The sequence below is a fragment of the Vigna unguiculata genome, chromosome 8 (assembly GCF_037176805.1).
Source record: "Vigna unguiculata cultivar grain cowpea cultivar isolate G323 ecotype 2 chromosome 8, ASM3717680v1, whole genome shotgun sequence".
Classification (NCBI taxonomy): Eukaryota; Viridiplantae; Streptophyta; class Magnoliopsida; order Fabales; family Fabaceae; genus Vigna; species Vigna unguiculata.
Window position 1 is genome coordinate 28,096,499 of NC_140799.1, and position 27,389 is coordinate 28,123,887.

The following is a 27,389-nucleotide window of genomic DNA, read 5'->3' on the forward strand; positions in this document are numbered from 1 at the left end:
TGACCTCCTCCGGAACCTGCCGTTCATTGTTACGTCAACATTTCGCACACCTTGAAGGAACCATATATGGCGGCGATTGAACATTAGTTAACGAGAATATATCATATGTTCCATTCTTACAATCACCAGCGGCTCAAACTTTTCATTGTGATAAATTTTCACACAGGGTGTGTTCATTAAGGAGATATAACTCAGGACCAAATCTTTCAATAAGTGGCTCCGCTATCAACACCACGTTAGATTTATCATAACAAATATTACTGCAGACAAGTTTATTTTGTACTATTATTACGATTAATCAAAACACATTCTTCACGTTCTTATATTTTTAATATTTTTCCATTTTTTTTTCACGATTTTCCTTTGATAAATGAGGATTCGTTTGGAAAGGCGCCTCATAAATGGTACACAATAATTCATTTATAAGTGTAAAATACCTTTATATACAATGGATAGAACCTTTGTATTCATACATTATGAATATGATCTATTTAGTTTTTGTGTTTGATTCTTGCCGTCAGAAACAACATTTAATAGTTTAATTTTGATGTTTTTATATTCTTAATTAATTAGAAATCAGCACTGTAGCTCTATATGATAATCTAGAATGAAAAGATGGTCAATAATTCTCTAAACCATCATTGTACTTTTATTAAGTAATTTTTTTATAACTAAATCCTTTGAAGTTTAGATTAAACTAGAAAGATGTTAAAAGTCTGTGAAGTTTACAAACTATGCCAGTGCAATTTACAGTCATGATCCATATCATGAAAATATTGGCGAAGTGTAATAGAGACCATCTACAGGCACTTTCAATAGAGACCGATGCTATATACAACAACCCAGCAAACAACTGTAATTCTTTGAATTAACAAATTACAAGTGAAACTAAATCTTGTCAAATGAATTGTTTTGACCAGCTATCTGTTATTCTATCATCAGCAGCTGTAGATCCAAACCAGCAGAAATAACCAGGAAGTCTTCAGATCTGTCAACTTCAACAATACTAAGAAACTATGATAGCATTGCTAAATTTCAACCCATCTTGTCTATTTCTCAGGTTCAATAAAATTGTATCTTCATGTATAACTTTTATCTAACAATGGCATTGAACAAAACAGCAGTCCATGCCCAACTGAAAATCATAACGCAATCATCAAGTAAACAGGGACGGTCATTGAAGAAGACTATATTCGTATGAACCAAAAGAAAGACTAGCTTCTTAATGCATTAGCTAATTTCCCCAAATCGACATTTGAAGATGTGATTTGCATAATGTGACACAAACATGTAATTGCTCCTAGAATATCAGTTTTATAAAATTTCTTGCTCCTCAATGATTAATTCATCGTGTGGTTATTCAAGGTCATGGGACACAGAATCCATGTTTCCCCAGATATAATGTCATCAAATATCCAATATCATTCTAGGTTTCTGGGAGACAGAAAGTGTAACAGATAAAGAACAAAAGGGACCCAACCAAGTAACAGTGGGTTGATATTACTCGAATTCAGGGTATTTATTCCCTGAAAGGCTATAGCTGAGTTTGAGATAACAAATTATAAAATTTTCAGGTAACAGTTTTTTGTAAGCTCATGGACTCTATCTTAATTTTAGAATGTAAAAGCACAGCATCACCGAGACAGAATTAGGAAGTTCTAAAAAGGCTGCAGTGCTTTTTTCATAGCTTTTAGTAGGAGGAAGCATCAGATTTTCGGAGGAAATAAAATTAGGACTCCAGTTAGTCAGTAACTGATCGTAAATACCTCTAATCAAATGCATAGGGATCATCAGCATAGGGATTAAGAGACCCTTCTGAAAACAAATCACCTATATTTGAAGGATTAGTATGTCCTCCTCCTTTGATGCTCTGCATTAATGATATGTAAAAGGAAAGATCATATATTACTAAAGCATACCATAACATGTCGCCATAAACAAAAGTAAGTACAAGGATCATTATCCCATCAATTTGTTTTATATTCTTTTAGAAACAAAAGCGGGAAAATAAACTTTGAGCACAAACCCTTCGTCCTTTGGCTTTTAATTATACTATATCAGTTGAATTTGATAAACTAACTCCATATATATTGCAGAAAAGCAATTGGACCTAGAGAAGCAAAAGATTCTTATGGAACTAATTACAAATCTAGCCATTTACTGAGAAAAGATAAATATTTTCAACATTAGGCAATCACCATGGAAAAGACTGAAAATTAAATAATACAAACTAAAGTAAATATAAAAAAACAAAACTTTAAACTAATAAGATCATATTAGCTCTTAGCATTATCAAGTCTGGTATCATCATGAAGATAAAGTGAATGTATGAATGTGGTTTTGTAAAAATTAATTGTGGTTAAATTGAGTTTGAAATAACTTAGTTTTGTTTGTATAACAACGTGTATTAGAAGACCAATTTTAGCGAATAATATTCTTTAAGTACTTTAACTAAAAATTGATTTTGAATATGTACTTACCAAAATGGATTCAAAAGATCACGTATAAATTCAAATATAGTTAGCTACTTCGACACATACATTAAAAAAAAATTATTAAAATAAACATAAAATAAATTCACAATATTTTAAAAAACTAAATGAGTAAGTTATCAGTAAAGAGATTCTTTTCAACCACTCCAAGAAATGCTTCTCCACAAGCTACCCAATAGAGTTTTAGTTTTTTTTAACCACGCCAATAAAAAGTGAAGGACGAAAGATAAGGGATATATCATATATGTAGATATCACTTCCTCCGCATAGAATGATTTTTGGCCAGCAATCAAAGGTTAAAACATAAAAGAAAGGTTCAAAAGATACTACAGCAAGAATGCGACCACCTACGAAAGGGAGCGCCAAGAAGAGACCGGTAAGCAAAAAGTAGATGAGGAGAGGAGTGAAAATTAGAGAAAATGAAACCATCAGAAAGGTAAATATGACATGAAGCTAGAACACTCTCCCTGCTGCTTAAACCCGAACATGGCTTTTATCAAGTGATGAAAAATCACAAATTTGGGTCAAACACGCTTTGTCTAAATGAAGGAAATTCACCATGAGCTTACTACAAAACCAAATATGTAATAAAATGTTCAAGTTTGATAACTCCGCTCCTTGATATTTTAAAGAAATAATGCTAAGTGCAAGCTATGCATGACATATTAATAAAAAGGAAGTTTCATCTGAGTTGGTTACCTTAACAACACTTCCAGGAGTATTTACTTTTGGTGTATTTATCTTTCGATTTCTAGGATCCTGACAATAACGAGAGATTTCATATTACCAGAAATGTAAGAAGTTCGCACTCCGATGCCATGAGATCTGGTGTGTTAGTATTAAGTTCATGCGTGTAGTCATATTCACACACACACACATATATATATATGGTTAATAGCATTTAGAGAAAAACTAATACATGCCTCAAACATAACAGTACTTCTTGTTTTCCTTTTCTTTGTGATTGTTCTTCCATTAGAAGTCTCAACTTCATATTCATGGCGAGTTACCTGTTAATTCAGTTAAGTAGCCAGGGTAATTGCCAAATATCATAAGTTATTTACTTCTACTATCTTTCGAGGTCACGAATTAAGATCCCTAAAATAATAATCTTTTGCGTTGTAATTGCTGCAATATAAGCCTCCTCTTGGCCGTTAATTCATAGTAAAGAAAGTTACCTTTCTATGACGCTTAGGAATGCTCACCGCACTTCCTGTTTTAATATTGTCCACTTTTGTCAACAACTTTGGCACTGGTGTTTGTGTTGCTTCAAAGTAAGGAGAGTCCTGTGAAAAGAGATGAAAGACCAAGGATATTAAGTTACTTAGTGAGAACATAACAATAACCTGTTACGAAGGAAGGAAAAAGTAAAATTTCTTTTTCTAGAATTTCGATCTTACTACATCACGCTGCAGATTGCTTTTGCCTCCACAAGAACTCCTTCTCTTAATTGATGAAATGGAGTAATCCTATCATGTAAAAAGCATTTTGCTAACTTTAAGAGTTCAACTGAAATTCATTACAAATGTTGATTACATTCACTAGGCTAACCTATTCTAACGTATTCTAACACTTATCATCATATTCATACGTTCATGACATTTTTCGCGAACAGGAGTTGCTTAAGTATCTTAGTCACTCATAAACTAACTTTCAGGAGAACTTTTAGTACATACGATATCAGAATAAAAATAAATAAATTGCAATTGGAATAACCTTATACTTACGAAACCGCTAAACAGTAAGTATATTGATACTTTCCATAACGTTCATCTTTAAGAGAGTCAGGAGCTTGAAATGACACATGATTTCAGTAAAATATACCAAATCACAACCAAACCAATGCCTATAATCTAAAATCAACCACACATTATTTCTGCTATACCTAAATCAAGCCTTCAGGGCTCTGTCTTCTCTTCCCTTTGTGAAGTGCAAAATCATCAATAAAATCTTTTTAACTTCAATTTTAAAACAGCTATCCTACGAGGAACTGCGCATAAATCTATATAAAAGCATGTCAGTAAGAGTCAGTACAAATTAGTTATGCTTTCTGTAACAAGATTATGCCTATTCTATAAGTGGTCATATTATCATGAAGAAAATGTATGTGAACCAGTGGATGTTTATTTGCAACAACCTGCGCTGCATTTAAGTTCACAGTTCACATGCTTGGGTTAAAAGAATATTAAAGAAGAAATTTTAGGTTAAAATGTTATACCAGCTACGTCTTCTAAGTTTCCCAGTTATGCTACTGAAGGAAATCTAATGCTAAACCAATGGTACCCAAAAATATGGCATCTATTTGGACGGGACACAGACAAGACTGAAACACAACACAACCTGTTTTGAATTCACTTCTTGGTCCTCTTTGGGTTTGTCACTCATCACTTTCCACTGCAACTGCAACAAAGCCCTTTGTCTGTCTTCCTACAATATACCCCAAATAATATTAATAAAATAATGGGATGAAATAAATTTATTGTATCAGATATTCCATACTTTGGATTTTTGAACATGCAGCTCCTCTTCCAGCTTACGACATTCATCTTCAAGTTCACATCTCAATGCTTTAATTTGAGCTTCATGATCATTCCTCATAAAGATTGTTTTCTACATTAAAGTATCAATAGGTGAAGAATTTTGTACACAAATCTTGGCTCTGTCAAACGTGTGAGGGTGTGTGGCACCTCTCGCAGTTCATTTTCAGCTTGCAGTTGGGCACGCTTTAGCTGTTCATTGTGTTCAGCTATGAGGCTTAGTTGCTTCTTGTCATGCTCCTGCTGCATTTGATTAACCTGTAAATTGAGCAGCAAAACAAGTGACTGATTGCCTGAAATTTTTTCAACTTTAAATTAATCAAATTTCATATAAAAAAAGTGAAGTAATGATGCAATAACACTCCCACAACTCACAAGAGATACATACCCGTTTAAAGAAAGGTATAAGTCTATAATAGTCAAAAACTAACTTTAATGTACTTAGACCACTATAAATTATTACTAGAAAAACTTGATACCTTTACATAACAGATTTCATGTTACTGTCATTACTATCATGGACCAATTATTTAAAAAGCAATGTTCTTAGGTGAAGATACATGAATGATTTTGTTTTGAGTGAATATCCAAATTGGTCATCCAAAGTTGTCCCATTAGTCTTTGGAAGTAAGAAAGAAATTAAAAAAATGTCCTTATGTTGTATCACTTTAGTTCCTAAATTTAAAATATTTTTACTATAGTCCTTGAAAATTTTGTTAAATTATCATTTGAGTCACGAATTTTTGAAATTCGCCTCATAATTTCCTAGATCAATTTAAGTATTCATTCACCTATTGTATTTTATATATTTCACATTCCCCTGTGCATGAGCTGTTTGGCCTTGAAGTGTGGATAATGCCCGACTCCTCCTATGACCTACCTTAGGCTGAAATTCAATTCAACCATTAATAAGAAGGATAAGAAATTAAGAATAGAAAGGATTCAACTCCAGACCCACTAAGTCGTAGAGACTTTCGTACCATGTCATGAACTAACTATCTGCAAAGCTTAATATATTGCTTATCTAAAATATCAATCACATAATAACAGCTGAAAAAAATTTAATTGTACGAGATGAAAGTGTTAGAGGAAGAGGTGATATTTAGAAGAGAGAACTCAAATTTCCTTGATTGAAAATGCCAAGTACAATGAGGTATTTATAGGAGCTAATGGAGAGATCTAGACTCATTTCTAGGAGCTTCTCTAATTAATGCTCCACTATGGAATTTTCTACATCCTTCATTAATTAGGACATTCTAGAATTTCTAGACCTTACTTAGGGAAACTAAGAGACTTCTAGATAATTCTTTATTTCAAATTACAATTAACATTTCTCCCCCTTAATTTGAAATCTTCTTTTGCACACCAATATTTGCTCTTAGCCTTTGAAAATCTTCAAACTCTAATGGCTTCGTAAAGATATCTGCAACTTGATCTTGAGTCTTGACATACTTGAGCTCCACCTCTTTTCTAGAAATACATTCTCTTATGAAATGATACCTTGTGTCTATATGCTTGCTTCGATCATGAAACACCGGATTCTTTGCTAGTGCTTGTGCAGACTTGTTATCTACGCATATCTCCGTAGCTTCCACTTGAGGTAAATGAAGTTCTTTCAATAATCTCCTTAGCCAAATCGCATGACAAGTGCATGAAGTTGCTGCCACATATTCTGACTCACATGTTGAAAGTGTGACAATGGGTTGTTTCTTTGAACTCCATGAGAAAACACATCCTCCCATGAAGAATATAAAGCCACTAGTGCTCTTTCTATCATCAATATCTCCGGCATAATCACTATCACAAAATCCATGGAGTTTGAAATCATTAGAAAATGAATAAAATAACCCATAGTCAAGAGTACCTTTTAGATAACGGAGTATCCTCTTAGCAACTTTCATATGAGTAGAAGTGGGAGTCTCCATGAATCGACTCACTACTCCAACCGCATACAAAATATCGGGCCTTGTACATGTTAAGTATCTCAAACTTCCCACGAGGCTTTTGAATAGAGTGGGATTCTCCTTTTCTCCATCTTCAAACTTGGATAGCTTCATCCCACTTTCCATGGGTGTATTCACTGGATTGCAATCAAACATTTTAAATTTCTTCAAGACCTCCTTTGCATAGCATTCTTGAGAAATGAAGATACCTTCCTCCAATTGCTTAACCTCTAGGCCCAAATAGTATGACATGAGCCCTAGGTCTGTCATCTCAAACTCATATGACATCACCTTCTTGAATTCTTCAAACAAGCTTGGATTGCTACCAGTGAATATGAGATCATCCACATAGAGACAAACAATCAAAATATCTTCATTATCAAAAGTTTTGATATAGAGAGCATACTCGTTAAGACATCGAACAAAGCCATTATCTTGGAAGTACTTGTCAATGCGACTGTTCCATGCCCTTGGTGCTTGCTTTAATCCATACAAAGATCTCTTCAATTTTAGAACCTTATCTTCATGTCCTTCAACCACAAAGCCTGAAGGTTGCTCAATATAGACTTCTTCTTCTAGATAACCATTCAGGAACGCAGACTTCACATCAAGTTGATAAATCTTCCACTTCATTTGGGCCGCCAAAGAAATCAACAAACGGATCGTATCCATGCGAGCGACGGGTGCATAAACTTCATCATAGTCTACTCCATGCTTTTGCTTGTAGCCTTTTACAACTAGTCGTGCTTTGTATCTTTCCACCTCTCCACTAGCATTCTTCTTAGTCTTGTACACCCATTTCACTCCAATTGCTTCATGACCTTTGGGAATAGTTGTTAATTCCCAAGTGTCATTTTTCTCGATTGACTTGATCTCCTCTTCCATGGCATGTCTCCACCTTTTATCTTTCACAGCTTCCTCAAAATTCAATGGCTCACAATCTATTTGAAGGCAATATAATTCTTCAAGATTACACGTGACTTCATCAGACCTCTCATAGATGTCACGTATGTCTCTTGTCTTCCTTGGCCTTTCGCTTGTACTTTCTTCTTCTACATGAGATGTAACAGATGGAGGGGGCGAATGAGGAGGAATGACATCTTGAATTGCAGTTTCTTGATCTTCTTCCTCTTCTTCAAGATATGGAAGAAAATCGTACGTCTTCTCTTCTTGAGCCTCCCAATTCCACACAGCTTCTTCATCAAATTCAACATCACGACTTACTACCACTTTGCCATTGCTTGGATTGTATAATTTGTAGCCTTTAGATTGAGCATCATAGCCAACAAAGACATATTTGGCACTTCGATCATCGAGCTTCGATCTTTCTTGTTTCGGTACATGGGTGTAAGCTATACTCCCAAAGACACGCAAATGATTAACACTAGGCTTCCTTCCACTCCACGCTTCTTGAGGTGTTTGATCTTTTAGATTGGACGTTGGGGAGCGGTTAGATAAATAGACCGCACAAGAAACAGCTTCAGCCCAAAACTCCTTGGGCATATTTCTAGCTTTCAGCATGCTTCTAGCCATGTTGAGAATGGTTCTGTTCTTCCTCTCGACTACTCCATTTTGCTGTGGCGATCTAGGAACAGTCAATGGACGACGAATTCCATGAGTTGCACAAAATTCATTGAACTCCCTTGAAGTGAATTCTCCTCCACGATCAGATCTCAAAGCTTTGATTTCAAAGCCACTTTCTTTTTCAACAAGAGCTTTGAAATTCTTGAAAGAAGAAAATACTTCTGACTTTTGTCTGAGAAAATACACCCACGTTTTTCTACTGAAATCATCAATGAAGAGTAAGAAATATTTATTCTTACTGAATGATGGTGGATCGATTGGACCACACACATCAGCATGTACAAGTTGAAGAGGCTTGGTTGCTCTTGAAGCAGTTACTTTTGGAAAGCTTTTCCTCGCATGCTTTCCAAGAAGACACGCTTCACACAATTGGTTAGGACTGTTGATTGCAGGCATCCCTTTCACCATCTCCTTTTCTCCCAAACTTTTAAGAGCTGCAAAGTTTAGGTGTCCAAACCTCATGTGCCAACACCATGCTTTATCTTGCACGCTTACCTTCAAACACTTTGCTTCAATGGTTTTTAGATTCAAGATAAACATTCTATTTCTTGACATGAGCACCTTAGCAATCAAATTTTCATTTTGATCTTTAAGCCACAAACATTTATCTTTCATAAGGATCTCATATCCTTTTTCAAGAAGTTGGCCTAAACTCAAAATATTGCTTTTTAATTTAGGCACATAATAAACATCATTGATCATCTTATGACTGCCATCTTTGGAAGAGATTAGGATTGTACCTTTTCCTTCAATTCTAACTTTGGACAAGTCTCCAAAGGACACATTTCCACTCACATTCTCATTAAGCTCCACAAACTTCTCCTTGTACCCACACATGTGGTTGCTGGCACCATTGTCCAAGTACCACGAACAATTGACATCTTTATCTTCACCTTTTAGGGTTAGCAACAAGGTTGACTCTTCTTCTTCATTAATAAGATTAGCTTTTTCCTCCATTTCATTAAGACGACATTCCCAAGAGAAATGACCAAGCTTATGACAATTGTAACATTCAACTTTAGATTTGTCATACCTTCTTTCGTTTTGAGAATAGCCACGGCCTCTTCCTCTTGCTCTTCCACGGGCTCTTGATGATGAGAAACTCCTTTCTTCATTGTTTGAAGCATTGTTACCATTTCCTCTTCCTCCATATGCATGAACATGTTCTCTTTCTCCACGACCATGACCTCTTCCTCGTCCACGTCCTCGTTGACTCCTAAATCCTCCATTATTCTTCAAAGAAGCTTGAGCTTTAAGGGCTTGCTCCAATGGCTCTTCTTGTCTCCTCTTCATTCTTTCTTCATGAGCTTGTAGAGAACCTTCCAACTCTTCAAGACTCATGGAGTCAAGATCTTTAGATTCCTCAATCACACATACCACATAATCGAACTTTGGAGTCAAGGAACGAAGGATCTTTTCCATCACACGAACATCTTCTATTTTATCTCCATATCTCTTCAATTGATTGACAATTGCCTTTACTCTTGAGCAATAATCCGATATTGATTCGGATTCCTTCATCTTCAAAGCTTCAAAGTCACTCCTTAGTGATTGAAGCCTTATCTTCTTCACTTTATCGACGCCTTGGAGGGATTTTTCTAAGATCTCCCAAGCTTCCTTCGACGTAGTAGCATAGGCAACTTTCTCGAACATATGGTCATCCAAACATTGATGGATGAGAGTAAGGGCTTGTTGATCCTTCTTCCTTGTCTTCAACAAATTCTCCATCTCTTCTTGAGATAAGCTTTCTTCATCTTGAGGCTCTTCATAGCCTTTTTGTACAATATCCCACGCACCTTGAAAGCCTAATAACGCTTTCATGCGAAGACACCATTTTTCATAATTCTCATTTGTAAGACGAGGAAATTGGAAGGTAGTATACCCATTGCTTGCCATCTCTCAACTCTCTCTCTCTCTTTTTCTTTTCTCTCAATACTCCTTTTTTCTCTCTCCCAACTCTCTAGATCAAACCTAGCTCTTGATACCACTTTGTTAGAGGAAGAGGTGATATTTAGAAGAGAGAACTCAAATTTCCTTGATTGAAAATGCCAAGTACAATGAGGTATTTATAGGAGCTAATGGAGAGATCTAGACTCATTTCTAGGAGCTTCTCTAATTAATGCTCCACTATGGAATTTTCTACATCCTTCATTAATTAGGACATTCTAGAATTTCTAGACCTTACTTAGGGAAACTAAGAGACTTCTAGATAATTCTTTATTTCAAATTACAATTAACAGAAAGATCTTATTGAATAAAAGAAACAGTACATAAACATTATATATAGACAACTCTATCCTAAAAGTAACAATTACAAAGAGATATCTATTATCGTACTATAGTTCCCTTGTAATGATTATAATATCCTCTTGTAACTTAACAAGATATGCTCTCCTCATTCATAAGAAGCCCAAATGGGACATAACAGGTGGTGATGAAGTCACTATCTAATTTTTCTTTAATAAAGTCAGTTTATTTTCGTGTGCTTGGTCCTATCATATTGGACTAAACTATGAGAAATGCTAATAGCTTATTTATTATGACAATTTCATATAGTAATTCTCAACCATAACAATTCCCACACCTAGCAACAACATTTTAGTTTTTACTTTTCCAAGTCACTAAATTTCTATCCAAGAACACAATATAGTGAGATGAATCTCCTATTTGTAATAGTTCTTACATAATTTACATCAGTTTAATCCTCAATTTTTAATTTTTCATTCCTCTTGAACAACCGTTCTCCTTCCGGACATGTCTTCAAATATTGAAGGATTTTGTTTACAACTTGTAAATGTCATACTCCTTTGGATCATGCATAAACTAACTATGATAATGATTCTAACAACATTCATCTTTGTCATTAGAGTAAATGTCTTCTCATAATCAACACCATAAGTTTGAGTACACCTTTGGCAACTGATTTGGCTTTGTAACAATCCTATGTGTCATCTAATCTATACTTTACATTATAGATTTATCAGCATCCTATTGCCATTTTATCTTGTGGTTTGTTAGCAATGTCCTTTGTATGATTCTTTTTTGACACACTCATATCTTCATTTGTGGCTTAACCATAGTAATGTGGTTACAAAAATAGAAACATATGATGTTAAAAGAGGTGAATGAGGGGTCATATTGTTTGTAGCACTAGAGTCTAGAAGTCAAGAGTGCTAATATAAAGTTCTAGAAACATTAAAAGAGGAATTGGAGTTCCCATCAATTATGATTAGAAAGCACGTACTAAAATATGGTTCACTAGTAAAATCAATGGCAATTAGGCATTCAACTTCAGCATGTAGTTTAGGCATTCAACTTCAGCTTGTAATGTAGGCATTCCTTCTTCAACTAAAGGGGGTTGTGGATTATTGCCAAAATTTTTAGAATATTAAGTTACCTAATAAACCATCTTTAGGGACTCACCTTTTAGTAAGGCTGGCCATAGATTGGATTTTTCAAAATCCAATCTAGATCAAATAAAATAGATTGGATCTATGATCCAGATCTATTTTAACTAGACCAACTAGATTTGGATTTTTTTGAATCCATTTTTATTTGGACTAAATCTATATTGAATCCACTTTGTCAAATAGATTAAACTAGTGAGATCGATCTAATATAACTTACTACTAGGTCTATTAGACAAAGGTCGGGGGGACTCGGCCTAACATGGGCTGGACTGAGTTGGTTAGACTTGACCCTAGGTTGACTCATGTCAACTTGAGTCTGGGTTGTTTCACATAAACATCAAAGAAAGCTAACTTAGGCCAACCTGAGGCCGGACTAACTTGAGTTGAATTAGGCCAATGTCAACTCATTCGACTAGACTAGACCCTAGGCCTAGGATGACTCGACTAAACCCTAATCCTAGGATTACTTAGCTAATCCTTGGGTCAAGGATTACTCTGCTCAACCCTTCGCCTCAGGCTTATTTGCCTAGACCTTTGGCCTAGATTAACTCATCTCCAACTTCAACCTAGGTGGACTCGTCTCGACCATCAGCCGGTGTCAACTCGTCTTAATCTTCAGCGAGGCCGATTTGTCTTGACCTTAGACTTGAGAAGACTCGTCTCAACCTCCAACAGGGAATGATTTGTCCTGACTTTTGACCTAAGAAGACTCATCTCAACCTCAGGCCCATCACGGCTAAGCTCGACCACAACTTCTAAACCCCTGTGAAGGCTAAGCTACACAAGACTTGTGGCCCGAGCCAGCTCATCTCAACTTCCATCTCAAGCTGGCTAGGCTTGGCCTTCAATTTGAGCCAGCTTAACCTCCACCCTAGGCCGGCTCGGTTGGACCTCCTATTTGGTCGGCCCGGCCCAGCCTTGCTAGACCTCTGGCTTAGCTCAACCTAGTTGGAACTTTGGCCCGACCCAAACCCGTTTCGACCTCTTGGTCGGGCCAATCCATCTCCGCTTAACCTCCAACCCTAGCACTCTCAGGTCAACCTTTGGTCCCGCCCTAGTTGACTTTATAGTTTGTCAATGGCCTATTTGACTTGACCATTTGATCAGGGTTGACCTACATTTCTCGATCTTCAGACCAGGCTGACTCTACTCTGACTCAAATCATGCCAACTTGGTGCGGCTTTCATCCCTAGGCCGATAAGGCTCGACCTTCGTCTTGGGCTGGCTTAGCTCAACGTTCAACTCGAACCGACTCTGCTTGACCTTAGACTAGGGCCTACCTGGTTCGACTTGGTCTTGAACCACCTTGGCTCGACTTGACGCACTTTGATTTTGGATTTTCAAAATCTAAAACATGATCCAATCTAAATCTGATCCAAATCCAATTAACTTAATGAGATTTAAAATCCAAAAATGTGGATTTGAATTTGGGACAAATCCATTTAAATGTAGTTAAAACAATATAGATTTTAGATTATTATAGATTGGATCTCAAAATTTGGAATTTTTTTACCCACCTTTACCTTTTAGTTTTGTGACATGAATGATAGTCTTCTCTTTTCCATATGACTTAGAGTAAGTATGGTTGGTGTGACCAAATTTCTTACAATGAGAGGATTAACAATCTTCCTTAACTTTTGAGTTGAATTTCATGTTCCCCATGTTTAAGGGCTAGGTTTGGAAGCCTTTCCCGAGAACAAGGCAATTTCATCCGTGGAGAACTTATTCATCATGACCATTTAACAAGTTTCCACTCCCCGAACAATGTTGAGAAGAAGTTTTCTTTCCAAGGATTTGTGTTCTAATGTGGTCATATTTAACATTAAAACCTAATAAGAACTTAAATGTCTAGGATAGTTAGACAAACTAAGCAAGAGCGACAACATCTATGTTATTATCAAACTTCAAATTTTGATACTAGTAAGGGTTTAAAAGCAGGTCCGACCTTATAGGTCGGCCCGCCAGCCCAACTAGAAAATCGCAAGGCAGGTTAGACGATAGAATCCACGAACCCGCTCCAACCCGACCCGACGCAACTAGCAGTCTGATGGGTTCAAAAGGTGGGTTAATTAAGCGGACCAACCCACAACCCGTTGGACATAAGTAAAAATGCATTAAGTTAGGATCACTTCACTTGGCCAGTTCAAAGTTCGTGTTCACGTCTCGTTTATTAGTCAAACACCACAACTATTTGTCTTCTCTTTGCGAGAGTGCGGCCCACCACACCAGAGAGAGCTTCAAATACCACAGTTCATCATCTTCTCTCATCAAACACCACAGCTATTCCTCTTCTCTTCTTCTCTTGTACAACGTTGATTTTTGTTGTTATTCTCTTCGCCAACATTCAACAATGTTGGTCCTCTTGTCTTCGTCGACGTTGAACGCGTTCATGAGTACATTCAGCAGCGGCTACAGCTCACGTAGTAGAGTGGTTCGTTCATTTGTCATCAATTAGCACCAATTTCTTCATTTGGATTTCCCCTAGTTCTTTGATTAGCCCTAAACTCCTAATTCATTTTTTATTCTGAGTATTAACGAAACATTGGCCATAATTTCTTCACTTTGTTTGCTAATTTGCAGTAGAAGGTATCAATTTGCTATTGTCTGATCGAGTGTGTACTGATTCGTGGATGTTCTATTCATTTTGTGCATATGACAATGAAAGTGCAAGTATGTTAATAATTAAACCTTTATATGATCAGTTTGATTGAGTTGTGTATCCTTGATCTATGTATACTTGATCTATGTGTGGAGGTTTTGTGTATCCTTGATCTATTTGATTGAGTTACGGCCTTTATATGTTATGTTGGATGGTTGATATGAGTTGTGAAGCCTTGCATATGTTTGTTTGATTGAACTGTTTGTGTAGCCTTTATCTATTATTTAGGGTTGTCATTGGAAGCTTATTCATGACCAAGAGTTTATTGACATGCACACTGCCAATGCCTTGCAATGTAGTTTTTATGTCTTTTTGTGTATGTTTTATTATGCCTTTCAGATGTAGAATTTCCAGTTTTATTCTATTCAATTGGTTGATTTGTTGAAATGGTTGCTAAAACTATTTTAAATTATTGGTTCATCAGTATAGAACTGAACATTATACCTATGTTAGGTATAGACGTAGAGTAATAGAGAAAACAACGGAAATAAAAGTATCTACTGTCATATTGAATATTTCCAAATTCAATCAATGAAAAATAACCGAAAACTACAGAGAATATACGTCTCTCTCTTCTCAAAAGTCCCTAAGCGAAAAATCCCTCCCTCTGTAATTCCCTCTCCCCCAACTTTATTCCCTCTCTCCTCTAACGAAACGGTACCCACACTCTTTCACACCTACCACGTCAGCCCTTCTATTAGTACAAAATCATGGACGTGCACCTGTGGGTTCGCAAGTAATGGGCTTCCACTTCTTCCTCTCATAAACGTGGTGGATTTTCCTACTTTGCTCTTCCACTCCTTTTCCTTCATTTGTATCAACACCTACCCCTCGAAGATTCACCTTGTCCTCAAGGTGAAGTTCACCTTGTTCAGAGGTTCCCTTGAATTTTCACAAGTTCGTAGACTCTCCCACTGCACTAACACTTCCAATGCAAGGCTGAGAGGGTCTCTTTCCTTTGAATTTGAGCGCATATTGGCTTGACAGTACAACACATATCCTTCTCCTTGATTGGTAAGAGCTTTCACCATTGCCTTCCAAGAGGCTTGAGATTTGCATTGTGAAGGATCCCCTCCCTCTCATACTTTTCTTCTCACCTTTATCTCCCCAACTCAGAATCAAGTTTTTGAAATTTGCCTTGACATTCCCCAAGCTAGCCAACCAATCCATCCCTAACACCAAATTTGTCCCTCCTAACTCCATGATGAAAAAATGTTGCACAATAGGGATTCTATGCACTTCAACTTCCAAGTATATTCTCTGATCCTTCCTTTTGTCTCCATTTCCTACTCCCACCTCATAATCTTACGTGTCATGTACATTTAAGTTGAGCTACATAACCAATTCCTTGGAAATGAAATTAGCCGAAGCACCACAATTCACCAATATTTACACCTTTTTTCCTTAATCATACCTTCCACCTTGAAAGATCTATTAGAAGTTAATCCTTCTTTGCTTTGTAATGAATCTGCAATACTTTGTTGGTCATAGGCTCTACTTTATCTTCCTCTTCTTCACTACTTCCCGACGCTTCCTCTTGTGATCCTTCAATGAGTACAAATTGATAGTGTTTCAATTTGCAAACTTGATTGCAACCCCATGTTTCTCCACATTTACAACAGAGCCCCTTACTACTTCGTTCTCTCAATTCCGCTTGAGAAAGTTTCCCTTCACTCAAGAGTTTCTTCTCCCCTGATCAGCTTCATTCATCTTGCTGCTCGTTTCCTCCTTATTTCCTCCTCCCTCTCCCACCTAGTGAAATTGCAAGTATGCCCTCCCATGGTCTTCTCCAACAATTTCTTTTCTAAATTCATTAGTCCCGCTTTGCGTATAGCAACATTCTTCTCTTCCAGCAACAGGGCCCTATCCATCAACCCCTCAAGAGACCCAGTCGTAAATAACTTCAATTGTTGCTCCATTGCACAACCAATCATTACCATGCACTTTCAGAACATTGCTCTGAATACCAATTGTTATGTATAGACGTAGAGTAATAGAGAAAACAATGGAAATAAAAGTATTTATTGTCGTATTGAATATTTCCAAATTCAATCAATGAAGAAAGACCCAAAACCAAAGAGTAGTTATGTCTTTCTATTCCCAAAAGTCCGTAAGCCAAAAATCCCTCCTCCCTCTGTAATTCCCTATCTCCTCTAAAGAAACTATCCATAGGGTACATGACCAAATGCCACAAATGAAAATTGCAAACACAAGAAGAAACATAGCGGCCCAAGCACAAAGTGCGCACCATGCATCAAAGCACTCTGTCTATGCGTCACCACGCTCCTCAAGACTGGGGGGCTGATGTCCCAATCATACCATCAACCAGCACAAATGCACATAATATACAGTACGCAACCTGCCAAGGACTGCATACTCTAAGTTATAAACCATACACGGCCACCATCAACTCCTTAGGCCGCATGCCTCGTGCCAAAACCTCCCAGGGCGCAGAACCAGCAGGGCGCAGAACCAGCAGCCCACAGCCAGCGGCCACCTAAGGTAACTAAGCGGCAAAAGGTAGCCAACCATTCAGATCCACGAGGCCGGGTACCGAGTTCCGCATACTAGGAACACCCTCCAAGGCCTCCCAGAGCGCAGAACTAGCAGCCCACAGCCAGCGGCCACTTAAAGTAACTAAGCGGCACCAGGTAGCCAACCCTTCAGATCCATATGGCCGGGTACCGGGTCCCGCATACTAGAAGACACCTTTCAAGGTACGCAGCACTCCACACTCATAACCAACAACCGTCCACTAATAACCCTAGAGGGGCTTATTGGTACTTTCACCCATGGCCATGGATCTAGAAGTAGGTAAAGAGGTATTTGGGCCTCCAAAGCCCATTACAGATAGGACCCACAGGTAAAAAGGTATATATAGCACGTTATCCTATGCATTGACTACGCATTAATATATTTCCTGAGATTCTGACATAACCAATGCTAACTTAGGCATTGGAGTGTCTTTTGCAGGTCTCCCTGTGCCGTCCTCAAAGTTCATCCGAGCAAGAGAAGATTCACCTGCAACCGGATACAAGAGCCCTTCAACAGGTTTGCGGAATACAGTTTGGTCCCAGTAAGAACAGAAACGATACCCTTACTCTTTCACACCTGCCACGTCAACCCTTCTATTAGTACAAAATCATGGACGTACGCCTATGGGTCCCTAAGTGATGGGTTTCCACTTCTTCCTCGCATAAATCTGGTGGATTTTCCTACTTTGCCCCTCCGCTGTTTTTCCTTCATTTGTATCAACCTATAATGGACGATTCAGTTACTAAACCTGGTGGGGATGTCCATGACAAGGACAATAGTTCTAAAGTGAAAGATGAGGTTGAAAATATGGTTGATAAGGAATGTGTTGAAGTGATAAAGAAAAGGAAAAGTCTACAACATCTAACTGCTGACTTTTTACTAAGATTGGCCTTGTATGGAAAAGAGATGGCACAATGTAATGGTTGTAATCAGAAATATATAGTTGGGAGTAAAATGTAGGGTACTTCTTATTTAAAACATCATGTTGACGAATGTAACAAAATTAAGTTTGAAGATGTGAGTCAAATGATGATGGATGTGCAAGAAAAGTTGAAATCCAAAAAAATAGATCAAATGGTATCCCGTGAGTTGTGTGCTAATCTAACTATTCGACAAGGTTTACCGTTTAAATTTGTTGAGTATGAAGAACTTAGAGGTTGGATAACTTATGTGAACCTGGATGCTGCTTGGGTTTCCGGAAATACCATTAAGAGTGATGTTTTGAGAATTTTCATGAGAAAAAAACTTGTTGAAGGAAAAGTTTTTGCCCATTCCATCTAGGATGTGTTTAACTTCTGATTTATGGATATCGTGTACTACAGAGGGTTACATATGTTTGACAGCCTATTATGTTGATTGTAATTGGAAGTTCTGTAGCAAAATTCTAAACTTTTTCCATTTGCCTCCACCTCACACTGGATTTGAGTTGTCTAAGAAGTTAAACGAATTTTTATGTTAGAGGATCTAAGAGTATAATTATAAAATCTAAGCAATGCATTGAGCAAGTAGAGGGTATTGATGCTTCAAGTGCTTTGTCTATAGATGATCCTACAAGGTGCAACTCAACTTTTTTTATGCTTCAAAGTGCCCTTAAATACCAACGAGTGTTTCGAAGTTTACACCTACTTGTTGAGAATTAGAAGTTTTCTCCATCTCCAACAAAATGGAAAAGAGCAGGAAAAATTTAGTAGTTTCTTGATGCCATTTTATGATATCACAACTTTGATTTCTGTCTCAAGTTATCCTATACATTAAACTTGTACTTTTTACAGGTTTGGAATATCCAAACTCTTCTAATGGGAAGCGCAAAAGATGAAGATGGAGTTATAAGACATATGGCTGAAAGGATGATGGTAAGATTTGATAAATATTGGGAGGAATATAGTGCAGTCCTTGCATTCGTGTTATTTTAGACCCAAGTGTGAAGTTGGAAACATTAGGATATTGTTATAAACCAATTGATCCCCTTTGTTGGGAAGCAAAGTTAGAGAAGTTGAAGGACAAATTGTACAAGCTTTTCTCTCAATATTTTGCAAAGAGTTCAACTTCAAATGATGTAAAGCGCAGTAATATCTCATCATCTTCTGCTTCCACCAAACGCCCACATTTTGATGTAAGTTTTCTAAGCATAGTACAAGCTTTCTAATTTAGTTATTGTTTTTGATGTAAAATAAACTATTTTTTTTTCTCGTGTTAGCAAAATGAAACAACGCAAACTTCAAGTTGTTGTTAAAATGGGAAGGAATCAACTAGATGTATATTTGGATGAGCTAACATTAGATCTTGACTACAGAATCAATGGATGTTCTTGGATGGTTGAGTAATAGTAAACGTTTTTCAGAATTGTCATTGATGGCAAGGGATTTGCTAAATATCATGATTACTACAGTTGCATATGAATCTTCATTCAGCATTGGATCAAAAATTCTAAATAAGTATAGAAATCAATTGTTGCCTATGTGTTGAAGCAATTATTTGTACTTCAAGTTATAAGCATGGCTTTTGTGATGGTAATTTGTCTAATTTAAATCCTATTATCTTTTTTCTATTATTAAAACTCAATTTTGATATTATAACTTTTTGTTTCATATACATGTCATATTTTAAAAACATGATGAAGCAGCTGACAAAGATGGAAGATTGGAGGGGACATCGACCTTGGGTGCTTCTAATATTCCGGACATGGGACAACATGGTGAATGAGTTTATTGTTGGTGGATCTCAATTGGATGAATTATAGTTGTAAATTTGAACCTTACTATCTGGCTTTGGACTTCTACATGTGATTTGGTGTATTAACTTTGAACCTTATCTTTTTTTTGGTGATATAACTTTGAACCTTATTTGTGCTTTGGACTTGTAAGTTATGGGATGAATTCTGTTGGAATTACATTACAGGGGAGAACTGTTGTTCTGAGAAATGCAATACTTGTTCAGATGCTTTCTGAGAATTGGTTCTGAGAATTATGTTGGAATTGCATGAGAAGTAGAGTGTATTATGTTATGCAGGTTTTTATGATGTTGACTCATTTTCCAGCCACTGTATCGACAATCTATCACTACATTAGGTGCAATTCTTTAATTTTCTAGCCACCACGGTCAACTACAAAAGTCCAAAAAGTAAAAAGATATTCAAAACTGACGGCCAGCCCGTCCGTTGGCGGGTCAGGTTGCCAATCTCAGCCTGCTATCTCTAGAAGGACTGGCCCAACCGGATTCATTTTCATCTGACCAAAATTGGGTTGGGCTAAAATGGGTCGGCCAACCCGTTTTATATTTATACACACTAACATTGCCATGTCTAGATGTTAGTCCAATCAAATCCACATATCCTTTCCTTTAATATTCCGGTGTATTTTGCGACACTGAGGACAGTATCTAGGACTAACGATCTTGTTTTCTAACTCCATTTATAGATGTGTTATAGCAAGGAAACGTAATTTCAAGATCTTCCAAATTTGACATGCACATATAATAATTTGAGTCATTGTTGTCCTAAACTTTTCAATATGGTTGAACCTACCTATACCCTTCAATGTGCACCTAATAAATTGAGCCCATTAGAAATAACTTCGACCATCAAAACGATCATCATCAGGCAAATGTGAAAAATAAGCATTACTTAGTGGAATTGTCATACCAAAGAAGTGATTCCTTAAAACCCTTTTCTTTTTAGAGAAAATCATGAACAATGCCCTTTAGAAAGGAGAGATACGAAACCCGAGGCAAAGATTCTTAATAGGGGCAAGTCTATAACAGTCATCTCATGTTAACTCCAGTGAAGGAAGTAGCGCCGTCACCCGCCGAAAATGGGTGGTCTGTCAAACCCACACACACACAGAGAAGGGGAACACGCACGCATGTGGACGCGTGGCTGCTGCAATGGCGGCCCAACTCCAGGAGCTGTCAGATCGAAGGAAGGCCAATCTCTTGGTGTGGTTGTCGGTCAAGTTGGTGTCTTTGGGAGTGGCGATGCCAATGACAATACTCGTGAAACACAAACTAGGTGCACTTTAGGCAAACCAGATAAACTAAATAAATAGGTGCACAAAAATAACCCTAAAAAATTAAAATTGCAGCTAAGACGGCAAAGGAAGTACCCCAAGATCAGAAGTCCTAATACCAACTTTAAAAGAATTCAAGTATATGAGAGAAAAGATTTTATTGAATTGAATAAATGAAACAGCACATAAACATCCATATATACCGATTACAAAGAGATCTCTAGTATTTTACAATAGCACACTTGTAACGATTGCAATATCCTTTTGTAACTGAACAACATATTTTCTCCGGACTCAACAATTAGTTTATTTAAAAATTGGATTTTTAACTAATTAGAACATAAACTAATTAAAAAGGTAACCCGAATCATACCACTTAGAATCGCATGTAACAGAAAATGCTAGGCCAGATTACTTCTGAGTAACCAATAATTTAAAATTCAACACTTTTCCTATGCTTACCAGCAACGTGTGTTCTTCCTGAATGCGCATCAACTGTTGCCTTGATTCCTCGTTGCATTCTGCAAGTTTTTTATCACATCTTTCCTCAATTTCGGCAATAGTGTTGTCTGTCTGAAAGTTAAAATTGGTTAGAAACAAGTTAATTGAAATAACATCTTACAGATGCCAGGATATAATATCAAACCTTGTCTTTTTCCATATTCACAATTTCCATCTTCTCCAATTCATACTTCCTCTTAATGTCATTGATAGCCTGTTCAAATAATCAAGATTTCATGCAAAGTTAGGGCACTATTTGTCCAGAACCAATAGTAGGTAGCCAGCTATATGTACAAGACCTGATCATTTCTCTGAGATATTTCTTTCAAATGCCTTGATAGTTCTAACTGTTTATTCTCTACCATTTGATCATATTGCTTTCTAGCTTCTGAAAGTTTGCTTTCAACAGCAGTCAACAATGATATGTTCTGCAAAGTCATAAAATAAACATAAATAATACACAAAAACCAGTCAGGAACATGCAATTTGCACTATACGTTTGCTCCAAAACCTCTGTGATTTGATCTTGTAGCTTCTTTTCCTGCTCCTTACAATGTAAAACACACTGTTCTTTTTCCTCCAGGGCATTACGAAGCTGGATTAATTCTTGATCAAGAGAATCAGCATGCTTCTCTAGCTTTATTCTCTCCTTTTGCGAAGTATCTATTTCCTCTGATTTCTTCAATATCTCTGCCTGCAGTCTTTCGGTATTTTCTTTGCTTTCAGTCTCTAATGCTGAAACCTTCAGCAGCAAGTCTTGCTGCAAAGCATTAGATACCTCAATAATGAAATCGACAATGTATGTCAATAGGAAATTAACTCAACCAGATTAACTTTCATACCACGTGGTTGTCTGATGATCTAGAACTTTCTAATAGAAGTTCAACTTTCTCTTCTAATTTGGAAATTAATACCTCTGCTTCTTTCTTTTTTGAGATTAAAGTCTCAGTTTCTGACACCAAACTTTGAATTCTCTCTGCAGCTACTCGAGAGTCCTCTGTAAATTGGGCTACAGTAGATTCTTGAACTTTCTGAAGTTCATCCACAGTTTTGCTTAACTCGTAACTTTTCATTTGAGTTGCGTTCTTTTCTAATTCCAAGACTACAAATTTATTATTAAGCTCACTATACTGGAATTGAGCATGTTTTGAGAAAGTTTCTCTCTCCTTCTGAACCAACTGGAAGCAAGAAGCATAGAGTGAATTCATTTCATCGAACTTGCTCAAAAGATTCAGGCTTTCTTTGTCTAAATTTGACAAATCTCCAGCCAAAGACTGAAGTGTTTCTTTAAGGTTTTCAATTACGTGAAGTGACATGTCATGCTTTTCTGCAAGCCCAGCATTCAACAATTGAAGATCACTCTTTTCTTTCTCCAATTTCTCTTGACTGGTTATGTGACGCAAAATTTCATCTTGTTTAACTTTTAACTGAAGATGGACCTCTTCCAAAGTTGAGTTCAAACTCTCTGTAGCCAATCTACTAGATGTTAACATTTCTTCTAAATTCCTTATCATGTTATCTGCAAACAAAGTGAATTTCCATACAACAATTCGAATCAATAGAAACTTAAGATATAGGATATCTAGTCTGTTGAGAATTATAAGGATTTAGCTAGGAAAAGGAAAAAAATTGAAACCTAATAACCTGAAATTGCATGAATTTGATGTGATACAAAAGACAAAGTACTAGCCCATGTATAACGTGAGAAGAAAGCTGCTCAATTATCTCGAATGAGACAATCTTCCATTAAAAATCAAATAATGTTATTTTAAACATTCTTATCAATATCTTCTCAGTCAAACAGAAACAGAATTTACTTTTATATCTGCTTTTATCATTTTAGTTTGAAAAGCATAGGAAGGTTCCATCTTGACAGCCTATTAAGATATATAATATAGAAGCTGTTGAGTACACATTTTGCATTAAGTAATTAGTTACTTGTGGCCAGTTGTAGATCCAGAGAAATTCTGATGTAGAGGTTGAAAGTAAATAAACTTTGACCAATAATTATGGATGCAACACAGGATACGTATATGATTATACGACATTGGATATGACATGACTATAATGCAACGTACAAATTGATATCACAATAGACAATTCTTTATTTAAAAAATAAACGACTTATTTTAGACATGATGAATGACAAAAAATGCATTTAAAAATATTCAGAGCACCTATACAGTGTCCAACATGAATATATATCTAAAACTTATCTATCACAATCACAAGATGTCTATTAAGAAGTAAGCTTTACATTATAATCATTAAACTTACAAGAGTGTATTTTCTTCTTTTCTTTTATAAAATACACACTCACAATCACACATTTAGAAAAATTTAAAGGGGCAGTGACTGAGGCCCACCTGCACCCCTCCCATCATCTGCCTATGCCGGTGGTTCACCCACAGTAAGGGCACGCAGGGTTTTAATCATTCTTACAACCATTTAACATTGTATGGATTTTTCTGTCTCAAATATGTAATGATTTCCATTCTTCAACATCCAATAAATGTGTTACTGCATATAATAGTATACATTATAAATCATTATTCTAGCATCTTTGCTAAAAATCTGTGCAATTCTTACAAAGTGTGTTACTTTGTAATTACAAAGTGTGTTACCTTGTAATGATTTCAATTCTTCAACATACATGAAATGTATTAGTGCATATAATACTCTACATCATAAATCATTATTATAGTATCTTTGTTATAAAACCTGTGCAATTGTTACAAAGTGGTTTGAAGTTGACTGAATCCTTCATAATTGATACAAGGTGAGGATTTCCCCACTTATATACATCACTATTGGGCTTGATACACATATAAGATTATGAATGACCCTTTTAATAGATTTAGGATAGGCTCTGGTACTATCTCACATAATATTTTAGGTATGACTCAACCTTACAAAACTAGCTTCTAAGATAAAGATTGTCCCACTTGTGTATTGCATTTTGGTACGACCTCTAGTCAATGTTGGACTAGGGTTTTTCCTAATAGCAATGACAGAAAGATGAAATGTCTGGCTAATAATCAAACAGCTATTAAGTTCATAATATAAATAAATAGATATAACAAGTCAAACAGAAATAGAAGTCTAGTCTTCATTTTAGTACAAAAATAGAAGTCTAGCCATAGATTTGATCTATACCTCTTATCTTATTACCAGCTGCAAGTGCAATTACCCTTACCTTAAAGAAGCATGCCCAAAAGCTTTTTTATTACCCTGACATACCAACACACCTTGATTTGAAATGTAGTCAAAATGGAAGATTATTACAACTTCTACTAAAAGAGTTGCAATGGAACCTTAGATTAGCTACATAAGTGCCAGTACCATTTCCAAGAAATCAAGACTATTAAAGATGAGAACTAAGTACGAATACCAAATAAGATTAAAGCATAAAACATGCAAACCAGGAAGACAATTTATTGATATTGCAGTATGTGATTTTCCAATTTCAAAATATGACCCAAATTAACACACAACAAACATAAACAGATACAGAAACTGAACTCATGACCCTCGACGACCAAACTAATTTAGTAATGACCAACCTCATCTGAAATTGTTTCAATATAATCCGCCAATCCTACATCCCAAGATATATAACATTAAACATAGCCAGATATATTCTAAACAATTGCAATTTGCAGCATAGTCCTCACCTTTCTCTTCTATAACATTGGCAACTCTGCAATGTTCATCCCTGTGAAATTTCTCCTTTTCTTCTGAAGCAACTTTAAGCTTCTCTAGCTCGTTATCACCTATAATAGGGATAACCATATGTTACCTATGGGAGCATTATGGATATTAAATGTCGGAACATCACAAATACAACATATCAAACCAACCTATGTTTCAATTCAATTCTTTTTACCGAAGCTGTAAATTAAAAAGAACTTACGGGTTCTAATTGTTTCCTGTGCAGAATCTAGCTTCAAAGACAAATCATCCATCTGTTTACTCAAGCTATCAAGAGCTTCTGAACTTGCTGACAGTTTATTTTCCAATGTCTCCTTATCTTTTTCGGCTATATGAGCAAAATAAACCAATAGAACAGTTAAAAGAAAAGTCAAATGAAAAAACAAAACAAAAACAAATAGTAAACAGAGGGAACTTGAATATTCATACCATCCTGAACTAGACCAGCCAACTTCTGTAAAGTCTCCGTAAGCTGATCACATAAAGTCTTAGTAGAAGAGAACTTAGACTCCAATCCCTTCCACAATTTCTCATCTTCCTTCTGCTTGACCTTGAGCTTGGCATTTTCGTTTAAAGCATTCTGCAATTTTTCTTCCAATGCACGCAAACACTCCTGCGACTTCTTAAGCTTAGCATTCTGCCGAGAACAGCAACAAAGTAACATCTCAATAAAACAACAAATACGAAACCCTAAGCATGATTCACTTTAATTCACGCGCGTGCAATCCTCGCCACACAGCGCAAGCTCATTCACAAAGGAAAGTATCATCATACCGCATTTTCAAGATCAGTCTTCGCCGAAGCTTGCTCTTTCACCAATTTCTCTACACATGAACAAATCGATGAAGCATGGTCACGTTACAATAAGAATTTCCGACATAATCTTCGTTCCCGAATAAGGAGGAAAATATACCGAAAATCACATAATTGAAGTGAAATTGTGTTCAAAACCTGCTGTGAGCTTCAGGTTTGCAAAACTCCCCGATGAAACGGTATCCACAGAAGGACGCGAAGGTAATGGCTTGGAAGCTCCCGAAATGGAACCGTACAACGATTTGAATTGGTCCAGGCTCTTGGAGACTGGGAATGCTAGCTTCTTCTGCATAGCGAAGATCGAAATGGAACCCTAGAAAATGTGAGTGAAGTGTTCAAGCGTTTTTCTTCTCTGCCACACTGCGCTGAAAGAGACGTTTGAGTGTGAAATTAAAATCTAGTTAGGCGCCATGGTGACGCAATATTTATACTCTCGCGTGAGCGGGATTTTTGTTCCCGTAGACCGTTAACTTCCTTTTAGACAGAAACCTTTCTTTTTATTATTTTTACTATATTAAATTAATTATTTTTAATTCATAATTGGTTCTGGAAAACAAAGTATGGAAAGGGGGTCTTTTTTTTTTGTTAATATCAAAAGAGAACATTTTTCCAAAATTACATAAATAAATTAGTTGTATTTAAAAGCACATAAGTTATTAACTTTAATTTAGTGAAATCATGTTTTAAATTAAGAAATTTTATGATAAATAAAACACAATTTCTTAAAAAAAATATTTTTATTTTATAAATAAAAAATATTTAAAATATTTCTATTATTTAAAAAGTTAAAAGTGTGTTTTCAAACATAATTTTCGTTAATATTATAATAAATTTGTGTCATCTTCAATTATTTAAAACATGAAGTTGAAAAAATATATTCAATTACTCATTTCCTATTCAAAAACAAAAGTCAAATACCTACATATTTAACTATGTTAACATAAAATTGTGGTTATATGTATTTATGCTAATCTTAAATCATTAACGCGGAAAGGAAATTATCCTTGTGATATCTTTTTTGCTCCAAAAAGAAAAAGTGAGTGGATTCAAACTACTCCAATATAGTCTCATTTTTCCTTAAGCATATTATTCACGAGAAAATACACAAAGCCTTTTCCTAATTACGAACTCAAATTGAAATCTCAGTAAATATCAAATCAAATATAATGAAAAGTGATAAACGAATACTAGAAAAAAAAA

At 36.1% G+C, this 27,389-nt stretch overlaps 1 protein-coding gene and 1 long non-coding RNA gene across 6 annotated transcripts; one reads left to right on the forward strand and one right to left on the reverse strand.

Moving 5' to 3' along the window:
• Positions 1 to 654: 654 nt before the first annotated feature.
• LOC114195423 (synaptonemal complex protein 1-like) lies at positions 655 to 26,614 on the reverse strand. 4 transcript variants are annotated; one of them, XM_028085896.2, is made up of 19 exons: positions 26,328 to 26,614; positions 26,151 to 26,200; positions 25,806 to 26,013; positions 25,579 to 25,704; positions 25,340 to 25,438; positions 22,508 to 23,184; positions 22,177 to 22,425; positions 21,965 to 22,093; positions 21,811 to 21,879; positions 21,627 to 21,737; positions 5,180 to 5,287; positions 4,992 to 5,102; positions 4,833 to 4,919; positions 3,893 to 3,961; positions 3,671 to 3,778; positions 3,416 to 3,502; positions 3,192 to 3,251; positions 1,767 to 1,870; positions 659 to 1,135 (listed from the first exon to the last, which is right to left on the reverse strand). In XM_028085896.2, exons 1-18 carry the CDS (start codon positions 26,479 to 26,481, stop codon positions 1,769 to 1,771), a joined length of 2,604 nt encoding a protein of 867 aa, XP_027941697.2. In that variant the 5' UTR covers positions 26,482 to 26,614; the 3' UTR covers positions 659 to 1,135; positions 1,767 to 1,768. The 4 variants fall into 4 exon arrangements, with proteins under 4 accessions (XP_085521821.1, XP_085521822.1, XP_027941697.2 ...); XM_085665695.1 differs by lacking the exons at positions 3,416 to 3,502; positions 26,328 to 26,614 and having other exon boundaries at positions 655 to 1,135; positions 26,151 to 26,219; XM_028085898.2 differs by lacking the exons at positions 26,151 to 26,200; positions 26,328 to 26,614 and having other exon boundaries at positions 25,340 to 25,464; positions 25,806 to 25,820.
• LOC114195424 (uncharacterized) lies at positions 12,196 to 20,135 on the forward strand. Of its 2 annotated transcripts, XR_003606484.2 has the most exons (4): positions 12,196 to 14,397; positions 14,547 to 14,636; positions 18,933 to 19,273; positions 19,784 to 20,135. It is a non-coding gene; the product is annotated as an uncharacterized LOC114195424 (long non-coding RNA). The 2 variants fall into 2 exon arrangements; XR_014984192.1 differs by lacking the exons at positions 12,196 to 14,397; positions 14,547 to 14,636 and having other exon boundaries at positions 14,647 to 19,273.
• Positions 26,615 to 27,389: the final 775 nt, after the last annotated feature.